This window comes from Thunnus albacares, chromosome 22 (assembly GCF_914725855.1).
Source record: "Thunnus albacares chromosome 22, fThuAlb1.1, whole genome shotgun sequence".
NCBI classification, from domain to species: Eukaryota; Metazoa; Chordata; class Actinopteri; order Scombriformes; family Scombridae; genus Thunnus; species Thunnus albacares.
Window position 1 is genome coordinate 19,477,266 of NC_058127.1, and position 21,639 is coordinate 19,498,904.

Sequence of the window (21,639 nt, forward strand, 5' to 3'; positions counted from 1 at the left end):
CTAATAAACCAAAATTGACTTTTTGGACAAGTTTGAAATTCTACAGATGAGACTTCAGTCTCATTTGGGGACAGGTTGCAGGGAGACTGTCCTTCACCTAGACCCTACTTACACTTCAAGCATCTTGGACAGATTGGATAGCTATCAAACATAAACAAGCTAAGTGTAAATGTATCTAAAAAGCAATCGAGACATAAAATCGACATTCCATTCTGGCCGGATGTTGAAAAGGTTTAAATACATCCGTCTCTCCAAGACACACATGGAATCTTTATTTCCTGTCACCTTTACTCACATTAATGTGACAGGAAGAAAGCGTCTTTAGCCACTTTAACTCATACAATCATACAGAAGGCGCACCGAGCTGTAGTAGCATTTATCTGATCCCTGATCAGTACAACCGTTAAATGATATGCATGGGTGAAAAAGCTGTTTACAGGTCAGTATAAATAAATATAATGCATCCATGTGTTTGTGTTACTTTATGGATAGTTGTTATTGTTGGAACTGAACAGCTAAATAAAATGCAGAAGTTATTCCTCTTCTGCTCTGCTAGGATTTGCTGCTATGTAGGTCTGAACTCCCCATTGAGAGAAGGGCAAGTGTGCTGACAAGTTGCCTCTGGGGATCAATGACGTTTCACATTATTATTGTAATGTAATACAAGAAATATGTCTCATTGTGAGGCCTCAGGATGAAGACTTGGCTTACCCTTTTATAATTCTTGGCTGTGGGCCAGTGGATTATAATCCTCTGCTCAAGGGACATAAATGTTCAGAGTCATTATTCTTGCGACTCAAAGTGGATTTGTGGGATGTATGCTGATCCAAGTGCAACTGTGTGGGGTGTGGAAATAGCTTAAGTGTTCCGGAGGAGGCAAATAAGGAGAAGGAAAACACTAAACAAAAAGAGCATTACTTATTCAAGGTGGCAGTCACGAGGATGAAAAGGCAAACAGTATGTACTGCAGGCAGTGTAACAGTTAATATGATTACACAATACAGAACACCCACAAGCTTGGCTACATATATGTTGAATAGTGAATGGATGTAGAGTGTTTAGAGTAAAACAGACATTGTTTTAGGTTGTTAGACATAACGTAATTTCATTCGTGCATGATGTTTCAAAGATTTTGGCAACATAAAAAGTTTTATTTTATGGATACAAAGTTCCTGGCAGCCTACCTTTCACAGTTGCAGATTAATATAATAGTCATTTTATTAAACAAAGCTTAGTTTTAATCTAAGCATATCCACTTCTAGAAAAATCACAAGTGGTTTTAGCAGAGGAGTACAATAAATCTAGGTTAATACATTATGAATCTATGGTAATACAAGGGAGATAAAGTAAGAACAAGATAAAAGAAGAGAGGAAATGGGATACTTCACAGAAAGTCTGATAAGTAAGAGGGAGGAGAGAAAGTGGGAGACAAAAACTTAGCAGATAATTTCTCCTTCTCCTCCTCCTCCTAACAAGAGACACATAGGAAGAAAGGAAAAAGAAGGAGGTGGAGAAAGTAATTAATTAGCCGGAGAGAGAAGAAAGGGAAAGAGGAAAAAGTCCTCTCATCTCTCTTTTACGTTTTGATGGGGCAAGGCAGATCCTGTGAAGCAGAGCATGATTAAAAGAAAAGTTTAAGTTATATGGTAAAATTACTCCTGTAGGGACCACACACACACACACACACACACACACACACGCCTCAACTAACCTTAACATAACCCTAAACTAACCTTAAGGCGAGTCCTCACAAAATGACTGTGTAAACAGATTTATGTCCCCACAACATGATATCTGGACCACACACACACACACACACACACACACACACACACACACACACACACACACACACACACACACACACAGTATCTCTGCTGTTTCAGTCTTAACCACAACAACTGTCATCTGGCTACTTATCTCTGGTACAAACTGGACAGACAGGCAGACAAGAGAAGAAAAGAACAATCTGGAGGGTAAAACACTGAGCTAGCAATGTGGACAGTTTGAGAAGAGAAGAAGAAAATGAAGAGAGAGAGATAGAGATAGATGAGGGAGAGAGAGAGAGAGAGGATTAGGAGAGATATAATGGGCCATAATCCTTTTCTATTGAAAGAGGGATCCAGAAATTGCTGATGGAGTGTCAGTTTGTATGAGCTATTTGTCCAAGATATGAGTCTGCTTTTAGACTGCTTCTACCTTTAGCTTAAAAGGTCTTAGATAAAAAGAACACAGAAATAGCATGCACTGTCATGTGGTTTTATGAGCTAACGTTTTAATCTTAGTAATGATGTTACAAGACCAATTAAGCACAGCAATCCTTACTATTCTTATTGCTGCTATTAAATACGGAATTCATTTTGTATTACATCCCCTGATTTGTTTTCCCTATAATCAGCCATCATCCAACACTTTCCACACACACAACATGTAAGATGAAATGAAAAAATAAAAATCAGCGGCAGTATAAAGTACTCTCTACTATATTACATTGACATTGCAATCTTTATTTCTCAGCATGATTTAAGTAAATGCTGCTGCAGCACTGAACTTGATGAACTTCCAATGATTTTGGAAGGTTAAAGGCGAATTCATTTCTCAGTTTTTCCCATTTAAGCACAATACAGTGATAAAATGTGTGATGCAATTGCTGTTCTCAGGTAGTAAAGTCTAGGACAGTACAGGAGAAAGATGTGCAACTTTTAGTTTTGAGATTAAATTACAGCAGCAACCATCTATGCTGACGTTATGGCTAAACTAGCTACTTTTTAACTTAACAGTTTTTTTTCGCCTGCCAAGATACGTTTCTTGAAATTAGGCACCATTTCACCAAAACTCGAAACACAAATGCATAACACTCTCATTTTCACAAATCACGTCAAAACCAAACTCACAACTCAAAACTATGTGTTATTTTACGCCTAAACCAGACTTTACACACTGGTGAGATCAATTCAAAACACTACTGTAAGTACAGTTACTGCAATGAATAATGGCACTTATGGTTTTCCCCCAGAGCAACCTCTTTACATAATTAACACAATATAAAGACATTTTGATTCCTCAATGTACTGTAGTGAAATAAACTGAAAGTGAGTGAAAAAGTAAATGTACTGTAAAAATATGCAACTTATAAAAACATAGAATATAGTAAATAAAATCATTTCCATGTATTTACCAATATAAACTAATGAAAATAAAAACAGTTTGTACATAGAAAAAGAAATCACATTTATTCTGCCTCAGGTCTTTGTGGATCCACTGACTCGTGGCCCTTTATCTATCTATCCTGAGGTTCTGATCGGTGTGTGAACAACTTTGACTCTTCGGGCCAAATCCACAAAGAATGGATTATGCCCGCTGATAGCGCTGTGTATTGCGCAACATTTGCACCCGCAATCTGCCCCGTTTTAATGTCCTGTTCACAAAAGGTTTTGCACTGATGATATCGCAACGCAAACTCACCCATAAAGTTTTGCAGTTGAGTGTAACTCGCCCCTGTTTTGCATCTGTTTGAGTGAGCAGAGCTGTTTCCAGGGTTTCAGGCTTTTCTCCACATTTCAGCACACAGATTGGTCCATAATGAAAACTGCGGAGAGCACAAAAGCCTCAAATTGCATGTCATTAATTAACAGAGGTGCGCACACACAGAGCACAATGACAAACCAACTTTCATGTATTTTGCTTCTTTTACTTCTCTAGTATTTCGTATCTATAACAATCTACTGAAATGTCAAATGTCAAAATACAGCTATTAATGTGACTCAGGCAGGTCTGGCACTGGGATTTCGAAGAAATATCAATACTGATGTTGTGTTTTTTGCCCTCAGTTGGCTGCAGCATCACACAGCACCTAAAACAATAAGTGCGTCTCCAAACTGTAAAAGAGGCTGTGTGCATTCACGCACGCAGCACAGCAACGGTAACTTCATTAACACCGGATCACTCAGGATCTGACAGTAATTACTGTAATGTTCTGCACTTTGCTACACACCTACAGGTCAGCTGTTACACACACATTCCAGGTTTAAACAGTGGAACTGTTTGTAATAAAGCAGCCCCTCACTGTATGGATGAATCCTGAGCTTGGTCAGCGATGTTCTTTTTATTTTTAAATCCGAGATAAGCCCATAGCCCCACTTGATCCCCCCCCACCCTCCACCCCAATGTCTGACGGTAGATTTCGCCCCTAATATCATTCAATATCAAATCTTCAAGCCTCCCAAGCTTGAAGATTTGAAGAGAAAGAGACAGAGAGAGTGAGTGCGTGAGGAGTGAGTGTGTGTGCAGTTAACACCAACTATCTGAAGACGCTAATAACTCCACCCTAATTGCATGTGGCAATTAGCGCTGGTCTTTGTGAATTAGACTGTTTTTGCAACAAGGCTTATTTGCATAGAAAGGGGCCAATTTTGTGTAGAATGTATGAATATTACCCAATTTACATACATGCAAATGGCACAGGTGCACCATGACGCTATTTGCTTGGCAGCGCAGTTTGCAGTGCATTTCGCTCTTTGCAGGTGCTTTGAGAATTACACACTATCTATTTGTCTCATTTGCCCAGGTTTAGCGGCTGCAAAACCCACACAATCCTTTTTTGGATTTGGCCCTTAGTTTTTCCACCTGAGGATTTATGTGTTAATTGGGTTCCAGCTGTGATGACTTGAGTTTATGACATTAAATGCCAGTGCTTTCTAAATGAGCATAAACAGGGGCATAGTGTTTATATTTTTGGGAAATGGGTCTGTCTTTTGGTAGGTGACGTCATGGTTTGAGATGTTTAGTTAATATGCTCACGGTTATAGTGTGTAAGCAATCAAGAAAAACTGTAAGGTATGAATTTAAAGGACAGGTTCCCACAACAACAGTCAGATGCCCAGATGAATATGAAACAGGTCTGATGTTGTAATCTATCTACTAAAGGAAGGAATCTCTGTCTGTATGTATGTTTGTGCTTTGCGTATCTCTTGAACCGTTGTAATGGGAAATTGCTGATCGCTCAATAAACACACAAAGAGAACATTGTTAGGTTATGAAATAAAGTAATCAAATAATACAATCAGAAGTATAATGCATCATAGTTCTGGAGACAAAGATTCATACCACCTAGCTATCTTTTCTTTGTCTGAAAAATTGGCACTTAACCAGTCCCTTAAATACTACTTGTACAGAATTTAAGACATCTGTTTACTAACCTTACAAGTCAGCAACCAACCCTCAGATAGAAACACAAGTCAAAAGTTCAACTAACCTAGGAACAGTCTTTCTTCACGACCACATATGACAGTACATAAGCATGCACCAAGTAGCATCACAAAAGAACATTACTACTATATTAAATTAAGGACAAACCACACTATCCTCTAAAAGCTTATCAGATTTACACATAAACATCTACATAACTATAGTTTATCTTATCACTGGCTCAGGTTAAAGTACAACAGAGTAAACTTAACTGTTAAACACACAACTGCCTCATCTTACACAGCAAAGAACTAAGTTTAGTATAGACATAGCACAGAGGAATTTAGAACATGTGTGAAACACAAACTAACACTAAACTGAACTTAAACACTATCTGAAATATTTATGATATATTCAAGAAATACATCAAATGATAACCTATTATTCAGTTTTCTTTCACACCGTTCATCCGATCGACTTCACACTTGGCGGATGCATTGCTGGGGAACAAAGGGAGTACTGTGTCGAATTTGGTGCAATTTGGACATGTGGAATGATTAATATTAATAAACTTAAACTCTGAGGGGAGAGGAGGGGACGACATCTCTCTTCGTTTGATACGTTAAAAGTTAGGCTTTGTTGTGGGTTTCCTGACTCATTTTAAAAAGACACAACAAAAAGAGAGAGAGAGAGGGCGACTGAGCTGAGAGCACGAGTGAGCGACAGAGACACAGGCTGGAAAGTTTTCTCTGAGAGAGAAAAAGCCGTTGTTGTTTCACAGGAGTTACGTTCTTAAGCACAAATAAACAACCATCAAACACTCAACAGGTGACTCACTGCAGAGACAGACGTTCTTTTGGTGCAATTTGGATACACAATACGTTTAATATTAATAAGCTTTGAATAAACAAGCGAACAGTGAGCTGCTGAGCTCTGTGTCGGAGTGCAGCAGGGGCACATTTTGAAAGGGCACTGCACTAGTCATTCCTAATGTTATATTAATGTTATATTATGTTATATTCATACTGCTTATTAAGACATCCCTTCCAAATGGGTAGGAGATGGGAGGAAAATCCACAGTACTCGGTCTGTGCAAAAATACATTACAAAGTTCAGCTGAAGCTAATATCCGGCTTCAGCGGTGTGAGGTAGAACCATAAAGTGGGTGTCTTCCAAAGTGGCAGAATTTTTAGTACTAAATTCCCTCTTTGTGTTACTATCCCTCCACTGCAGCTCAGCACAGAAAGGGTGACTTTTCTACTAAAAAGGTTATAACTTTGGATGATACCCACTTGATTTGACTTACTCAGATTCCTGACGCCTCATATCAGCTTCAAATAAACTATGAAATATATCTTTGCACAGAACGAGAGCTGAAGATATTGTCTCTCACCTCTTACATTGGGGGCATGTTAGAAAGAGATCTTGTTATGGCCGATATGAACAAGAGGAGCAAGTGAAAACCAAGTCAGTGAAAGAATGTGAACCTGTATAGTGTTCTCAAAAGTAAAGTACAAACAAGTGTGAGCCTGTTGCATGTGTACAGTCACATATATTAAACATACAGGTCAGAAAGCATAAATGTGTGGATCAGAGGTAGCTCAAATCTGCTTCAGGTTCTTTTCAAAATGTAACTATGAATGTTCTGAGTTAAAGTGACACTTTTTTCTTTCAGTTTTTAGATTATTAGATCAGATTATTAGATCAGGATGAATTGTGAAGTTTTGGAAAGAATGCTCCTTTAGTGCTGTTGTGGTTTGCACATACTAAAAGAAACAGTATACTATGCTCTTCAGCTCATTTATCACAAAAGCGAGACAGCAATCTGATAGTTTAATCTTGTAACATACTGTACAGCAACATTTAGAAAGGAGGATGTATCTCAGTGAAAGAGTTTGTGCTTTACGTGTATGAAGGGTTCAAACTCCAGCATCTCCATTTGTAACTCTCCTTTAGAGCTTTTTTAACATTAAAATAATGGTTTGTGTTTAAGATACACACTACGGAAAGGATTTTCGGAGGGGATGTAGCTCAGTGGTAGAGCGCATGCTTCGCATGTATGAGGTCCTGGGATCAATCCCCAGCATCTCCAACTCTTATTCTCTCAAGCTTCTGTCCTTATCAAAGTTTACGTTAAAGATACACAATAAGATACATTGGAGGGATGTAGTTCATTGTGAGAGGACATACTTTGCATGCATTATTTCCTCAGTTCAGAACAAAGGCAAACAAGTTTGTGTTGGGGTGCGTGTGTGTGTGTGAGGGAGGAAATAATGTTTACCTCAGAGCTAAACTAGAAAAGCAATAAAGGAGGTTATTGACGTGAGGTAGGAGGAAAGATGGAGGATAGATCAATGACTGGGTAATAGACAGCCTCCACCAGCAATCACAAAACGGTTTTGTGGATGCTGTTTGAACAGGATAAAGACTGCCACTCAAAACCTGGATTCGGGACTTAATATATGTGGATGGAATGACTATGTTGTCAATTGGAGAAGCTTTTGCAAACCATGTTTTTGAATGAAATAAATGCCTTGACAAAGCTGATAAATCGAAGTGAATACTAAAACTGTTTGAATGAATATTTGTCGAAATATGCTGAGGAAACAGATGCTGGAAGCCATTTGAGAGGGATTTACAGGGAGTTTTGAGAAGCACGCGTCACATGGATTTTCATAATACTGAGCCCTATTATGAGGCAAATTCTGACAGAAAGAAAAGAGTTAAGAACACACAAAGACACTCATTTGCATAGATTTAAATAATATGTAGAAAACCAATCAAAAACAACAAATAATGCCCAGTTGCACACAAAAGGCATGCAATGTCACATATACTGAACACATACACATTACTTAAGTTGTTTTTTGGGTTTGTGGAAAAGGTGAAAATGGTCAGATGATGCATCGTCCACCACAATGACAACTGCTGCAGATACTTAACTCTTTTCAACATCTATCTGCAAATGTTCTCACAGTTCGGGATGAAGTGCCACTCACTCGGTTACTCTGAAATTGGGATGAATTATTAAAGGTTTTGGAAAAATGTTTCTCTAATGCTGCTGTAGTGTAGGCAAACGCTGAGGGCGTCGGGGTGCTGAAGAAGTGCAGCGTAGCCGATTGATACAGAGATGGAGAGAGAGAAAGAGAAAAAAAAGTTAATTACACATGCAAATTGTGGAGGCAAAAGCATGCTCCGTGTTGTCAGTAGATTAGTTCTACTTGTGTTTCTCGTAGTATTTTCAGAAGAGGCACTTTTTGTGAACTTGTAAATGTGCTCTGAATGAATGCGAAATTAATCAAGTGTGTATTCAACACACTGACACAGAGTTCCAGTCTCTCCTGAGATATAAATTCAACATCATCTGCTCAAAAGCATATTTGGGATTTTGTACAATACATTTGGGATGTTGTTAGACAAACAAACAAATTTCAGAGTAATAACATTTCAGATATGTTAATCTTTTAGAGGAGAGTCCAGCTTGGACTCTCCTCTCAGCTCATTAGACTGTTTATGCATTTAAAGGGTTCAAGAGGATGAGATAAGCTCATGGGATAATTTTATCAATTAATTTTAAATAATTACTTTTGTGGTGTGAGGGGGGTAGGGATGGTGCCTCGGGTGCCACCTGAGCGCCATGTAGCTGTAAGTGCAGTGACAGTAAAGGGGGATGTAGCTCAGTGGTAGAGCGTATGCTTCGCATGTATAAGGTCCTGGGTTCAATCCCCAGCATCTCCATCTAAAGTTATTGTTAGCTGAGAACATCCATAGTGCTGATAGTGGTAAAAGCAAAACTCCACAAGGTACCTTTAAGGGTGAATTTGAACTGGACTTGGAGCAGATTGAATCACTGTTGAACATGACACTGCAGGAACATGTGAAAATAGCAGCCATGCATGGGCCGATTGCATTTCATATGAATAAAGCATTAACACCAACTTATTTACACAAGTCTAGTTCAGAATCAGCAAATATATGTTCAGAAGGTAAAAGCTGGCTGAGACCTTTTCCACTCGGTTATTTGTTGATGCAATTTTAATTTAGCCGTCAACAGGAACTTCCTCTTAAGATTTTAAAGTTCATTTAGCCTCAGAATCTGTTGCAGAGTCTGTCGAGAAACATTAAGGAACAGGAGTTTAACATCAGCAGGGGATAAACTTTTCTGAATCAGTTCCTGAGACAGCTACCACTATCATTAATAAAATAACACATTAAGACGTTTTCTGTGGAGTAATGGTGTCACATTCTTTTAAAGCAGTTCAAAAGCAATGTGACATGAAACATTAGTGGTTTGTCAAGCCTGCGGCGGCCCAACATCATGTGAAGATATTTCAGATATGAAAAAAAAGCGCTCGTCAACGAAACTAGATATGTTTTGTCAGGTATGGAGATGAGTTTTTTTCAAAGAAAAGTGCCTCTATGGAAAAGTCTATTTCTGATGGTGGAACAACTTTATGTAGTGAAAGAATTTATATGCAAACTCACACTGTGATTCACTGAAATTCACACCATTTATAGACTCAGAGATGTGTTGTTTTCATTCAGCAGTGGCTGCTTTCTGCTTCAGAACTGACTCTGTGCACTTCTGAAAAACTGTAAAGAGTAATCATGTGTCTCATGACAAACCTACAATACACAATAGACCTATAAGACTGTAGACGTTTATCAAATCAAAGTATCAGCAAAGAGCAACAAAACAAAAAGTTGAGAGAAACAGACATTTCCTCTCTTATTGTAGCTTATCTTAAATGGGTTTATAATCTCTTGATAGTGGAAATGAGGATTTCTGGAAGAGTGATAACATCCATTCAGTAAGTCAACTAGATAAGGAGTTTTCAGAAAGAATACCTTAGCTACTGTGCCTCTGCAAAACAATAAATGTAAAATAAAACACCCTTAACATCTGTATCAAATATGACTCTCTGGTTCTCTCTCTCTTTACAATTGTAGTAACAACTCATACTGACTTTTATATTTCATTTTGACAGGGGCTATAGCCACATTGAGCAACCTGTTTTTTTTGTCTCCATATCTCTTCCTGCATTTAACCCTGTCGAGAAGAGGGTCATGAAGGAGCATAGGCTGCCGCAGGAGTGTTGAATTATTCGGATAGACCGTCAAAGCAGGTTTGACCGGGTCACTGCATTGGTCCGAGTATCTCCACTTCTTGTAATCCATCTTGTTAAAGACATCAACAACAAGCCCTTGTGCCAAAATTAGCACAAGGGCTTTTGACCTGCTGTGGCCAATCTAAATAGAAGACAACATTTAAGGAGGGGGACTCGTCCTCCAAGCTTACTTAAAAACCTTCTAATCTGAGTATCAGCAAATCTGTTGAAATCTATCAAACCGTCACAGGATATGGTAAGCAGACAAATGCAATTTCCACATATTACCAAACAAAAAAGAGCGAAGAAAGGAGTAAAGTGGATTGATGATATCAGACTTTAGGGAATCTCTCAACCCCTGAAAAAATGGAGATTAAATTCTCTTCAAGTTTATTCTTTATCTTGTCATATTGTTTGGGTTTAAGCAGGCACAGAGAGAGTGTGAGACAGAGAGAAAGAGAGAGAGAGAGATTCAGGTGTTCATGGGAGACAGGCAGATGGTTGTAATCTATCACTGTTGCGGCTCCAGATGCTGTGTCTGTGTACGTGCATGATTGCCTGTTACTGTGGGTGACCTCTAATGCTGACTATGACTGTGCAAAAATAAAATGTCTCACACCCAACACAGACGCTTGTTTTTAGAAGCCATGAATCTGTATTGGGAGTAAATATACATAAGTTTTGAGGGTGTGCCTGAATGTGCATTTTAATGAACATATGTAGCCTACATACTGTAAATATGTGACACATCTTTAGAAAATGACACCAGCTGTAACGAGACTTTGAATAATAATTTGGAAATTAGGTTTCTAAGCTGGTCTTTGTGCAACAGATTGTGTGCATGCACACACACACAATTTGGACAAAGAGATACATGCTCATGTCTCAATGACTACATTTACATGCACACTAATATTCCACAATTAATCTGAATATGACAATATTCTGAATTTGATACGGGTCATGTAAACAGCATATTTGAATATTCCAAATTAGGCCTTATTCTGAATGTAGCATTTTCCAACATGTGGGATATGCTGATATTATTCTGGTTTTAGGAGCATTCTGTGTACATGTATACAGCACATTCGGGATATGTGTCTCAACTGGGGGTTTTTACCGCAGTTTGCGTCACACGGCCCTCTTGCCTGTTTACAGTCAGCTCTGTGTGTTGTAAACAAACCAACTAGCCAACAGTTTGCAAAGCTGGGAGACAGATGCATGTCCAAAAGATAAGCCCATATTTCTGGTCGGAAGGACAAACTCACCTACCTTTAAACATTTTGAGAGACTTGGATAAACAGGTTTTTGGATATGCGTCACCAGTTGAAAACAATTTTATTTTGACGCAAAGAAGCAAAATGGCACAAGCAGCTCCAGCCGTTTCACTTTTCCATATTTTGACGTGATAAACGGAGTATGCATGGCTGCATGTAAAGGGGAAAATTAGTGGAACATTCACTTTCATTGGCCATGTAAACAGCTTCATAGGAATATTGTCTTTTTTCAGAATAAGGGCAAAAACCAGAATATTTTGTGCATGTAAACGTTGTCATTGTAATGCACCACTGTCACATACACACAGCAGATGAAAGGACATGGAAAGATGGACAAAAGTTTATATTTCTCTAGTCTGGAGGAAGGAACTTCCTTTAGTGTGCAGAATAAATGGTGGATTCATTTGCGAGTAAGTGATAACTTTCTAGCTGTGGGTTGACAGGCTCTCCTGGAGCAAAGTTACAGCACAGATGGGGCAATATTTCACCGACTGGCAGACGAGAAGACACACACTCACACACAGAATCCAGAAGGGCAGCTCACTAAAAGGCTACTTGTGTTAGTGCCAGAAAAACTGTCAGCCTTAGGTGATGTCACCCCACGTCCTTGGCTTCAGTGATGAAGAGCCAGAGGGCAACTGGCTACCTACTGACTCTGTTGTCAACACCTGTCTGATCTCCTTTTCTGTCTGTCTGTGACTCTTTCTTTTTTATTCCTCCCTTTATCAACCTTTCGTTGTATTTCTCTCAGTCGCTCTCTCTCCCTCTTTTCCCACACTGTGTTTCTCGCTGTGAAAAGTGTTGTTCCCTCCCTCCCTCCCTCTCTCTCTCTTCTGCCTGTATTCCTTCACCTCTACTTCCTTCCTCTCTTGTCACTGAGGTCTGAGCGTTTCTGAAAGTGACAAACCAACAACTGTGAAGTGACCACATTTAATAAGGACACGACTGACATCAACAGAAGCTAAATTCAGTAAAATATGAAAATATATACACCGCCCTGGGACAATCAGTAACAACCATGTTTTGACAGATAGTCCCAGCATCCCCTTTTGGCCAGCCAAAGTGTTGAGTTGCATCATTTCATCAACTTTCATCAAATTCTGACCCCAATTTCATCATAGGGAATAAAACAAGACTCTTCTGCATTGTCTACTCGTGCGGAGGAGTCACATCCCTCTTGCTCAATGATAAAAAAGCAAACTCTTATGCTTTGTTTGCAACAGTTATTATCTCTCTGACTTTTATGATACAATATGTGGGAAAATTGAGAATATTAATATTGAAAATAATTTGAATGAGGTGGTTGACTTATGAAAATAGATGCTACTCTTCAGAAACAGTCATGGTTCATATTTGAAAATATAATGTAATGTCAATTTTCACTAATTTGTGGATATTTAATATGGTCAATAAGAGTTATTATTATTATCATTATTATTATTATTATTATATCACTGATGCTTAAGCTTCATATCAAACAGAGTGATGTAGTTTACAGATTTTGTCTCTAACTGTGTCGAGGGAACTGCTGCATGTAGTTTGGGACAACTTGTTGACTGTGTTTGAGTCAACAACTTGGTTGTTTGACTGTGAAGGGGAAAATCAAAACCACTGGTGCCATAATCATTCCCTTCTCTCTCTCTCTCTCCGTCTCTGTTCCTTCCCTCTCGCTCCATGACCCATTTCTGTATCTTCTCCCTGGTGCTCGAATGTACAATTACAGAATAGGCCTGGGATTCAAGGATAGTTGAATTTGAACAAAAACAGGATGCGTATCAAGGCGTTGTTCCTGAGACACTCATATACATGTTTGAACTTTTATTCTTGTGAGGGACCTCATTGTAATAGAGTTCTTCCTTGCCCGTAACTTTAACCATCACAACCACCCTTCTTACATTAACCTAAACCCAGTTCTAACCTTAACCATAAAACAAAGTCTTAACTCTCGCACAGCACTTTGAAGATGTAAAGACAAACCAAATATGTTCTCACTTTCCAATAATGTCCTCACTCTCAAGGTGTAAAATTCAAACAGGCATATACACACACTAAGCAGACCTCAGAGTTTTGCCGCCAGACGCAATAAAAACACGCTGCATCTCAATCATGCACCCGCAGTCTTAACACAATGGCTGTTGGCATTTCGAAAAGTGAGACATTTGCGTAACAGCTGCTTGATAGACATTTCAACGAAGCAGCTGCACTGTGCTCTGTTACTGTGTCTGTCCACTACTGTTTTAAGGTACTTCACACACACACACACACACACACATACGCGCTCAGTTGTGAGTTGTTACATCTTTTTTTAGCTGTGAGAGAAGTATGTAAAAATGATGAGAGACAGAAAGAGAGAGAGAGAGAGAAAAAGTCTTTTTCTTAAAGTTTCACTTTGGCTCATAAGAAAAAAATTCACACTCCACCCACCTCCTATAATATACTGCACTCCGTGGACTGACTGACAGGCACACACATAGCTAAAATAAATAGCCTGTGTAAGGGAGATGTATTTGCCTTTAACAGACCATTCCCATCCAGCATCTTAACACACAGACGGACATGATTAAGATTCCGCACCCAGATTCCAGAGTATTCCCAGAGTCAAGACTGCTTTCTACATTTGACTTTATCACGTTTAGTCTATTAGTCACACAAGCTGTCAAACCATGCTGTCTACTGTACTTACAACTGCAAAAATTAATTTGTACATGAACTGGTTTTAAATGATTTATTTACAAATATATTACAATTTGATCTACAGGATTTAATGAAGGATTAATTTCTTCATTTGTATCGTTTTTTTCTTAATCTTTGTTTTTACAGTCCAATTACATTCCAGTTAATGAACTGTTTAAAAAGATTTGCAGGACCCCATCACTTCCTCCATAATATATCTGCCCTATACATAGCTGGTATCTCTGAGTCAAAATCCTGCTTGTGTGTGAGTGTCTTAACTTCTAACACTTCAAACACTATTTCAGGACCTTTTTGATCATCCAATAATGCTGAGTAGAATTTATACTAGCGGAACAGATAAACTTCTTATCTTTGATTTAAGCTTTCTTCTGTTTTCTGCCAGACGACCTCTGAGGTCAGCGTAGCTCTTGGAAGCAACGCTGACCCCATTCCCTTTTCTGTGTTGGCCAATTCTTACAGCACCTCATCCAAAATGTCTGCGGTTTTACTGTGAGGAATGTGACAAACTTAAATATCGTACAGAAGGTCTTTAAACACTTGTTTTTCATTATGTACAGTACTGTGCGAAGTTTTAGCAAAGGTTTTGTGAAAAGATCACAATTAGGTAAAACAAATATTCAACTGAGATGGCACAGACAGTGGTGAAACAGAGTAAAATGAATACCAAACCAAATAAAAATCTCCAAATTTATATTCACAACAAACATTCCAATTAAAAAGGAGTCCTCTACTGCATAATGCTGTTGTACTATTTGTCATGTTACCAAGTCTCTGTGTTTAAACCTTCTGGATTTATGAGAGAACTGGTAATGGCAGACAACACAGGGGGATGCATATTCAAACTGACAGTGCTGTTACACAGTAGGTATAAAAACATTCATAATTTCTTTGAAACCAGAGCCAAACCAATAAAACGGTGTATGTAGCAACAATCATGTTTTCTTCACTGTGGAAACAAGTGAGTATAATAAAACAGCTTTACGTGGGTAGTAGCACCACTAATGTTAACATTTGAGAGTGTATGCCTTAGTACCAAAGAGCTTGAGTGACACTCCTGTTTCAAGAACTCAGTGCTATAAACACTTCTGAGAAAACAAGGAGGAACGCAGTGATCTAGTCTCATTGGCATCACAGCAGCTAAAAGGGTGTAGGCCTCACTGTGGTAACTACTAAACCATGTCTCCAAGGCTCCATTCCAAACATTACTTTGTTGAATGGCATTGCTTTTTTATTAGACACTGGAGAGAGGCTAGAATAAGCATCACCCATGTTGATCGATAAATAGAATAAACGCAAAAGAATTTGTACTGGTAATGGTGCAAGAAGGCTCCAGTCGCTCCTGTGGATTTTCTTCTAGATATTTTTTCACAGTCAGAACAACAACAGAGGTTCACACAGACTCAAACGAGGGGAAACTACAAGACATAAGATGGAAGACAGACTAATACTGCATGCCATTTTTCTCCTTGTGCTCATCCTAATTCATAACTTCAAGTGAGTGAGTTTAACTCTCCACCTTCATCTTCACCATAACACTTGGCATCAAAGGCTACCCGTAACACCTCGTCAATAGCTTTTGACAGTGCTTTCCAACCTTTTTGGCCTGTGACCCCTTAAAATACAGCAAAGTCTACTTGATCCATCATGACAGGTTATGGCCTTATTGTGCACATGAGTTGTAGGCAGTTAAACTAAACTTCTAGGATTGTTTAATTTGAAGGATTTTAAGAGGCCTGAAGAAGTGAAAGTATCCAGTATTTCACAAGAAAAAACAAATCAGAAAAAATAAAGAGTTTAACATACATTTGTGTTTTCTTTCTTTCTTATTCCTTTGCTCATCTGGTAACCCCTTGGGTTTTCTGGCGCACTGGATTAAGAGAAAGGACACTACAGGACATCATGTGACATTAAACTGGATTATATCTGCTTTTAACAACAAAAATAAGTCCTCCACACCTCTGTGGTCATTCTTTATCCATGATCTCTGCTTTAGTATTATTTAGTTTGAAATAAAAACCAAGATTGCCATCTCAGCTTGCTTGTCAAGGGATTCACTATAAAGTCTACTTGTGGTCCTTATTAGCTCCACTGTTAGCTTCTATAAATGCGTTCAATTCAGAAGTGGCATCCCATTCTATAGCAGATTTATTATTATTATACCACAACCCATTAGCTCTGTTTGCAGACTGACTCCAAAGGGAACAAGGGTAAGGTTTGATGAGGAGAACTAGGACAAATTGTTAACATTTCACTTTAAATACGATATAAAAACAACAGAAAGGAGATGGTGACAACAAACGAGGCTGCAGGAGGGATTATATAACTGACATGATTGTGTCAGATGAGTTAAAACTCACAACAACATTAGTATCATGTTTCTAACATCTCAAACACTCAGTTCAGTCATTTTCTCCACTGATACTGGTAACTATTTATCACTATGGTTGTGTTTACCACACCCCTCTCTCTCTCACATGTGCTCTCATTTTGTTCTCCTCCCTGTATGTTCTCATTCACTTTCTATTTCTCTCAGCGTCTTCTTTCCTATCATTCATTTCTACCCTATCCTCATTGCACTCTCTACTTATTCACACCACAGTACTTGATCTTTCATGTAATTACAAAGAACAACATATCTTTATGAAATTAGGCTCTCTGAGAGGATTGGCAACTGTTTGGATGGTAGCCCAGTTCCATAAATTGTGACATGTGTCTTGAGTGTTGAATGCAGACATGTGACAAACACAAAAACGGGTCAACGCCACATAACTCTGAACACTGAAGATGATTAAGGAAGCACGGGGGATGTATGAAAGTGAAGGGGAGTAAAGTCTGTTCAGGAAATAGACGGCAGATATGTTTATGTCGGGATGACCAAACCCAACGTTATGAGTGTGTGTGTGTCTGTATATGTTCTAATCTTGTGTGTATCTTTGCGTGTGCATGTATTGTATTTGTGTCTCCTACCTTCAGTGTGTGTGGCCTCAGGTGAGGGAGTGTCTTGGCTACAGTCTGCCACACTATGGATCTGGACCACCAGGAGCCGCTTCAGTGACACCAGATCAACATCTTTGAGCCCCACTTCCAACTGGCGGACAATACCCCGCCCTGGCTGACTGGTCACCACGGTAACCTGGGAATATAGCGAAAAAGGAAATGGAAAAAATTCCCCTTCAAACATGGGACAAAAATGTCCCAAAAGAAATCAACCCAAAGTAGAAACATCTTACTGTAAACCAACATTTTATTAATTAACATAGTTAGAGGAGTGCAGGATCAGATGCAAATAGACAAAGAAAAAGTAAAGACACAAAAAGAATCAAAAGAAACTGGGGCTCCCACAACAATCACTGAGTATCACTGTTTGTTTGTTGAGGCCAACAGGCACACAGGAAGCATCCGGAACACTTCCAACCTTTGAGTGGGCCAAATTTGGTTACAGAAAGCTACGTAACAGTTTTTACTGTTCCCTGGAACATAACTGTGGAGGACACTGAGGTCACAGTGAGTAAGTCATCCTCTGTGGAGCACAAAAATGCACAGTACTCACCCATTATTTAAGATTATTTAAGTACTCTTGGTAAAAGGGGAATTTTGACCTCACTGTGGCCCTAAACAAAAAGTAAGTGGTCAATAGAATTACTAAGAAACATCTTCTGGAAGTCAAATTTCATTTCAAGCTGACCAGTAGTTCTTAAGCCGGCTTGCTCTGGACCAAAGTGTTGTGCAGACTGACTGACTAATCAATCTACTGACAATTGCATCTTTGGGCACTACCAATACTGGGGCAAAACAGCATCTTTTATAACACAGCTTAGTGTTTCACAAGCCGATCCACCACTCAATCTACAGTAGCTGACTTGTTTCCCATCCAAAAAGTCTTCCGTTGAACTCAGTCAACATTCTTGCTTTTCCCTCACTGCACTGGAAACCTCAATCAGCTTCAATTTTACTGTTATTGAGACACATACTTCTTCCTCCCCATAACTTTTTCCCAAAAGCTCCCTTCTGGATTATTACAGCTGGCGTTGTGAAAGATCATATTTGTGTTTTAAGCTGTCACTTCTTCAGAAAAAACAGGCCACACGAACATCACTACAACAAAGGATTCTTTGAGTCTGACTCTCATGTTTCTGTTGTACTTTAAGGACATGACATCTGGTAGATTACAGTTACTAAATTAAAAGCATGATATCAGATGCGATGTTGTTCCAGTTCCAGTGAAGGAAACTCCCACCCTGACAGAAAAGTGTCATAGCGTATGTTATACTCTATTATGAAACTGTGATTTTGTGAGAAAAACACAACTTCAGCTGACTTCCTGCTATATAATCTATATTGTAGTGTTTTCTCTTACTCATAAGCTACCACTATCTCATGTCATGAAATCAGGAATAAACACGTTTGCTAGTGATGCGCTGTAAAAATGATTGGTAAAAATGTTTTTTTACCAATCCATTAACTTTATGATAATGAAAGTTTGTGCAGTTTTGTGCTGCAGAAGACAACAACTTAACAAAAAGTGCCTGATATATCAGATATGGAAAAGCCTAAATTAGTTTTCTCTAGCATTTACATGCATAATGACAGGAAAAGGGATAAAGTCATGTTAGGCTGATGTTGAGCACCCTACTGAATCATATTAACAGGAACAGTAAATGATGATTATGATGGGATTATTAGTGCTCTCTGCTTCCTGCTGTTTGGCCAAAAGTGGGATCTGCTGCTGAAGTCTGACACACACACACACACATGAATGTTAGACACATCCATATGATGAAAATGTGTATTGTATAAGTGAAGCTACACACACACACACACAGACACACAGACACAGACACACACACACACACACACACACACACACACACACACACACACACTCACTCAGACACACATTACCAGGGTCACGTCTCTGCTTAGTGTCTCTCTGTCCCCTAATAGTGCTATTCATATCTGCTGCTGTCGGAAACAGTGGGTCTTAGTGTAATCATCTGTCCAGAGCTTCCTAATAAAGCTGGCTGGATTTGAGAAATCTACGTCAACAACCCACAGCCTTGTATCCAGAGGACATGTTGTTCAAATTAAACAAGAAGGGCAGTGACTGGCTTATTTCTCAGTTGGCTCCCCATCTGTCAAACATTTAAATTTAAACAAATGACATGCTTTCAGTAATGTCGGCTAATATACCCATTCCCCTAAACTGCCATATTCTGGTGTCTTGAGAAGAACATTAGCCTAAAGCTGGCTTTGAATTACACTACATAAATAGGAATTAATAGTTTGATTAAATGTGGTGCATCCGAGTGATAGCTATGATCTTTTATTGATGTCAACAATTCCACCTACTACTGTATGACCATAATGTGGCGAGGCACATTAGCGAGTAGAAACAAATTACACCAGGATTTGCCTGGAAACTATTTCAAAAAAGGAAAGCGGTTTAAATATTTTGTACACTCAGTGCATCTGTGACTTAAAAGCGATAGCTGATTGGATATTCTAGCAGGAAGGCCCTGAAAACTACTGCGGCTCTGATGCTCAGCAGCAGATGAATAAAGCCCATTTCCTGCATTTGAAATGTACATGAGCTGGTTCTAAGTGAACTGTCTGATATATGATGTGAAGAGTTCTCCGCCACTAAAACGGACTGAGATTCTTTTAAGCTTTTAAAAATGCAAATCAGATTCCTAATTCAATATGTTTTTGCCACTGCTAAATACAGTGAATTGGGCCTGAAGAGAGCTCATTTAACAGGTATAAGTGGAGCCTCTTCCCTACATTAGCATGAAGTACAAAGCTTGAATATCAAAGGGAGTCTATTCAGTCTGAGCTAGACTACAGCTGAAGAGATGCTCCTTCATAATGGATGTGAAGAGAACAGCCAAATATTTGGTGGAAAATTCAACAAAGATGTGTTAAACTAACAAAGTGGTTCAGCCATATCTAATTACAAATTCAGGCATTGTTTTTTTTAATCCTGAAACTTGATATGTGTCTGTAATTCACAAATAAAAGGAGGGGATGTAGCTCAGTGGTAGAGCGCATGCTTCGCATGTATGAGGTCCTGGGTTCAATCCCCAGCATCTCCACATCTTAGTTTCAGAGGTTGGACGATACTGATTATCCTGAAAACAGTACTTCAATGTAATCATGTGTCACAAAACTAAATACAACAGTATTAAGTACAATGACTTTGATGTCCCGTTTTCTTTTCTCCGTTTTGGTCCTTTCACACTTGAAAATTGAGCTTTCTACAATGGATCAATCAAAAATGCTTTTAGCATGCTTCACTGTGAGCAAAAACCTTTACAAAAAAAAAAAAAAAAAACTGAAAGAATTGTGTGGATGGATGTTGTCTTCCAATGGAGACTGTGAGGGGATGTAGCTCAGTGGTAGAGCGCCTGCTTCACATGTACAAGGTCCTGGTTTCTCCACCTCATGTGGCATAAGGCAATAAAGCAATTGAACGTATTCATCCACTGTGAAGGATTCTTCAATTACTGAAGTCTACATACTCTCTAAACTGGCTAAATTTGGTGGCTTCTCCATTTTTGACCTAAGCTGGAGGCATTTACATCTGGATACTGAATGCAGTCTACAGTTGATACATTTGCATTTTAGTGAGGATGGAGAAAACTAAGATTTAGGCCAGCTGACACATGGTGGTGGTGGTGTTAGTAAAGTATATAAACCTCTAACCTTCTCTGCGATCACTCATACAGAACATTTAAATTGTGATTTCGGCTTAACTGAAACACAGTTCAGGTCATCAGAGACCAGGACGGGAAGGGACAGACTGAAGGTTTAATACACAGAGGATTAACTGGGCTGTATCTGTCTCACTCCTTACCAGATGTTGGCTGTGATGTGCAGTTTTATTGTTTGTTGACCACAACTGACTGCAGAAGAAGAGATTCATCTATTTCCTATTGTTTAGCCATTTCAGGTGTATACAGAGATCATTATAAAATTGACCTGAAATAATTTTCATGATGAAAGTGTGGATGCGGTGTCAGTTTTTGTCCAAGACATAAGGGCCCTGTTTACACCTGGCATTAACATTCGTCTCGGGTGATCTCTGAGATCCGATCACAAGTGGTCACTCAAGATGCATGTGGAGACGCATGTTAATGCCAGGTGTGAACAGATGTACTTAGAGCTGTCCACTTGAGACGGATGTTAATACCAGGTGTAAACAGGGCCTAAGTGGTCTTTGCAAGGAAATCAGACAAGTGGGGATGTAGCTCAGTGGTAGAGCGCATGCTTTGCATGTATGAGGTCCTGGGTTCAATCCCCAGCATCTCCACCTCTTATGACATCTTGCTACAAACTCTACACTGAGAATGAAGTGGTACTTCATATAAAAAGGT

At 39.0% G+C, this 21,639-nt stretch overlaps 1 protein-coding gene and 4 non-coding genes across 16 annotated transcripts in view; 4 read left to right on the top strand and 1 right to left on the bottom strand.

Annotated features, from left to right (window-relative positions):
* The window catches only part of LOC122973437 (meiosis 1 associated protein), a 67,032-nt gene that overhangs the window by 39,938 nt on the left and 5,455 nt on the right, over window positions 1-21,639 (bottom strand). For all 12 annotated transcript variants that reach the window (XM_044340940.1, XM_044340947.1, XM_044340945.1 and 9 more), the window contains one exon: window positions 17,234-17,399. In XM_044340940.1, coding sequence (XP_044196875.1) covers window positions 17,234-17,399 — 166 coding nt within the window. The remainder of the gene's footprint in view (window positions 1-17,233; window positions 17,400-21,639) is intronic.
* trnaa-cgc lies at window positions 7,208-7,279 on the top strand. The gene has a single exon. It is a non-coding gene; the product is annotated as a tRNA-Ala (tRNA).
* Window positions 8,854-8,925, top strand: trnaa-cgc. Its single transcript has one exon. It is a non-coding gene; the product is annotated as a tRNA-Ala (tRNA).
* Window positions 20,287-20,358, top strand: trnaa-cgc. The gene has a single exon. It is a non-coding gene; the product is annotated as a tRNA-Ala (tRNA).
* Window positions 21,504-21,575, top strand: trnaa-ugc. The gene has a single exon. It is a non-coding gene; the product is annotated as a tRNA-Ala (tRNA).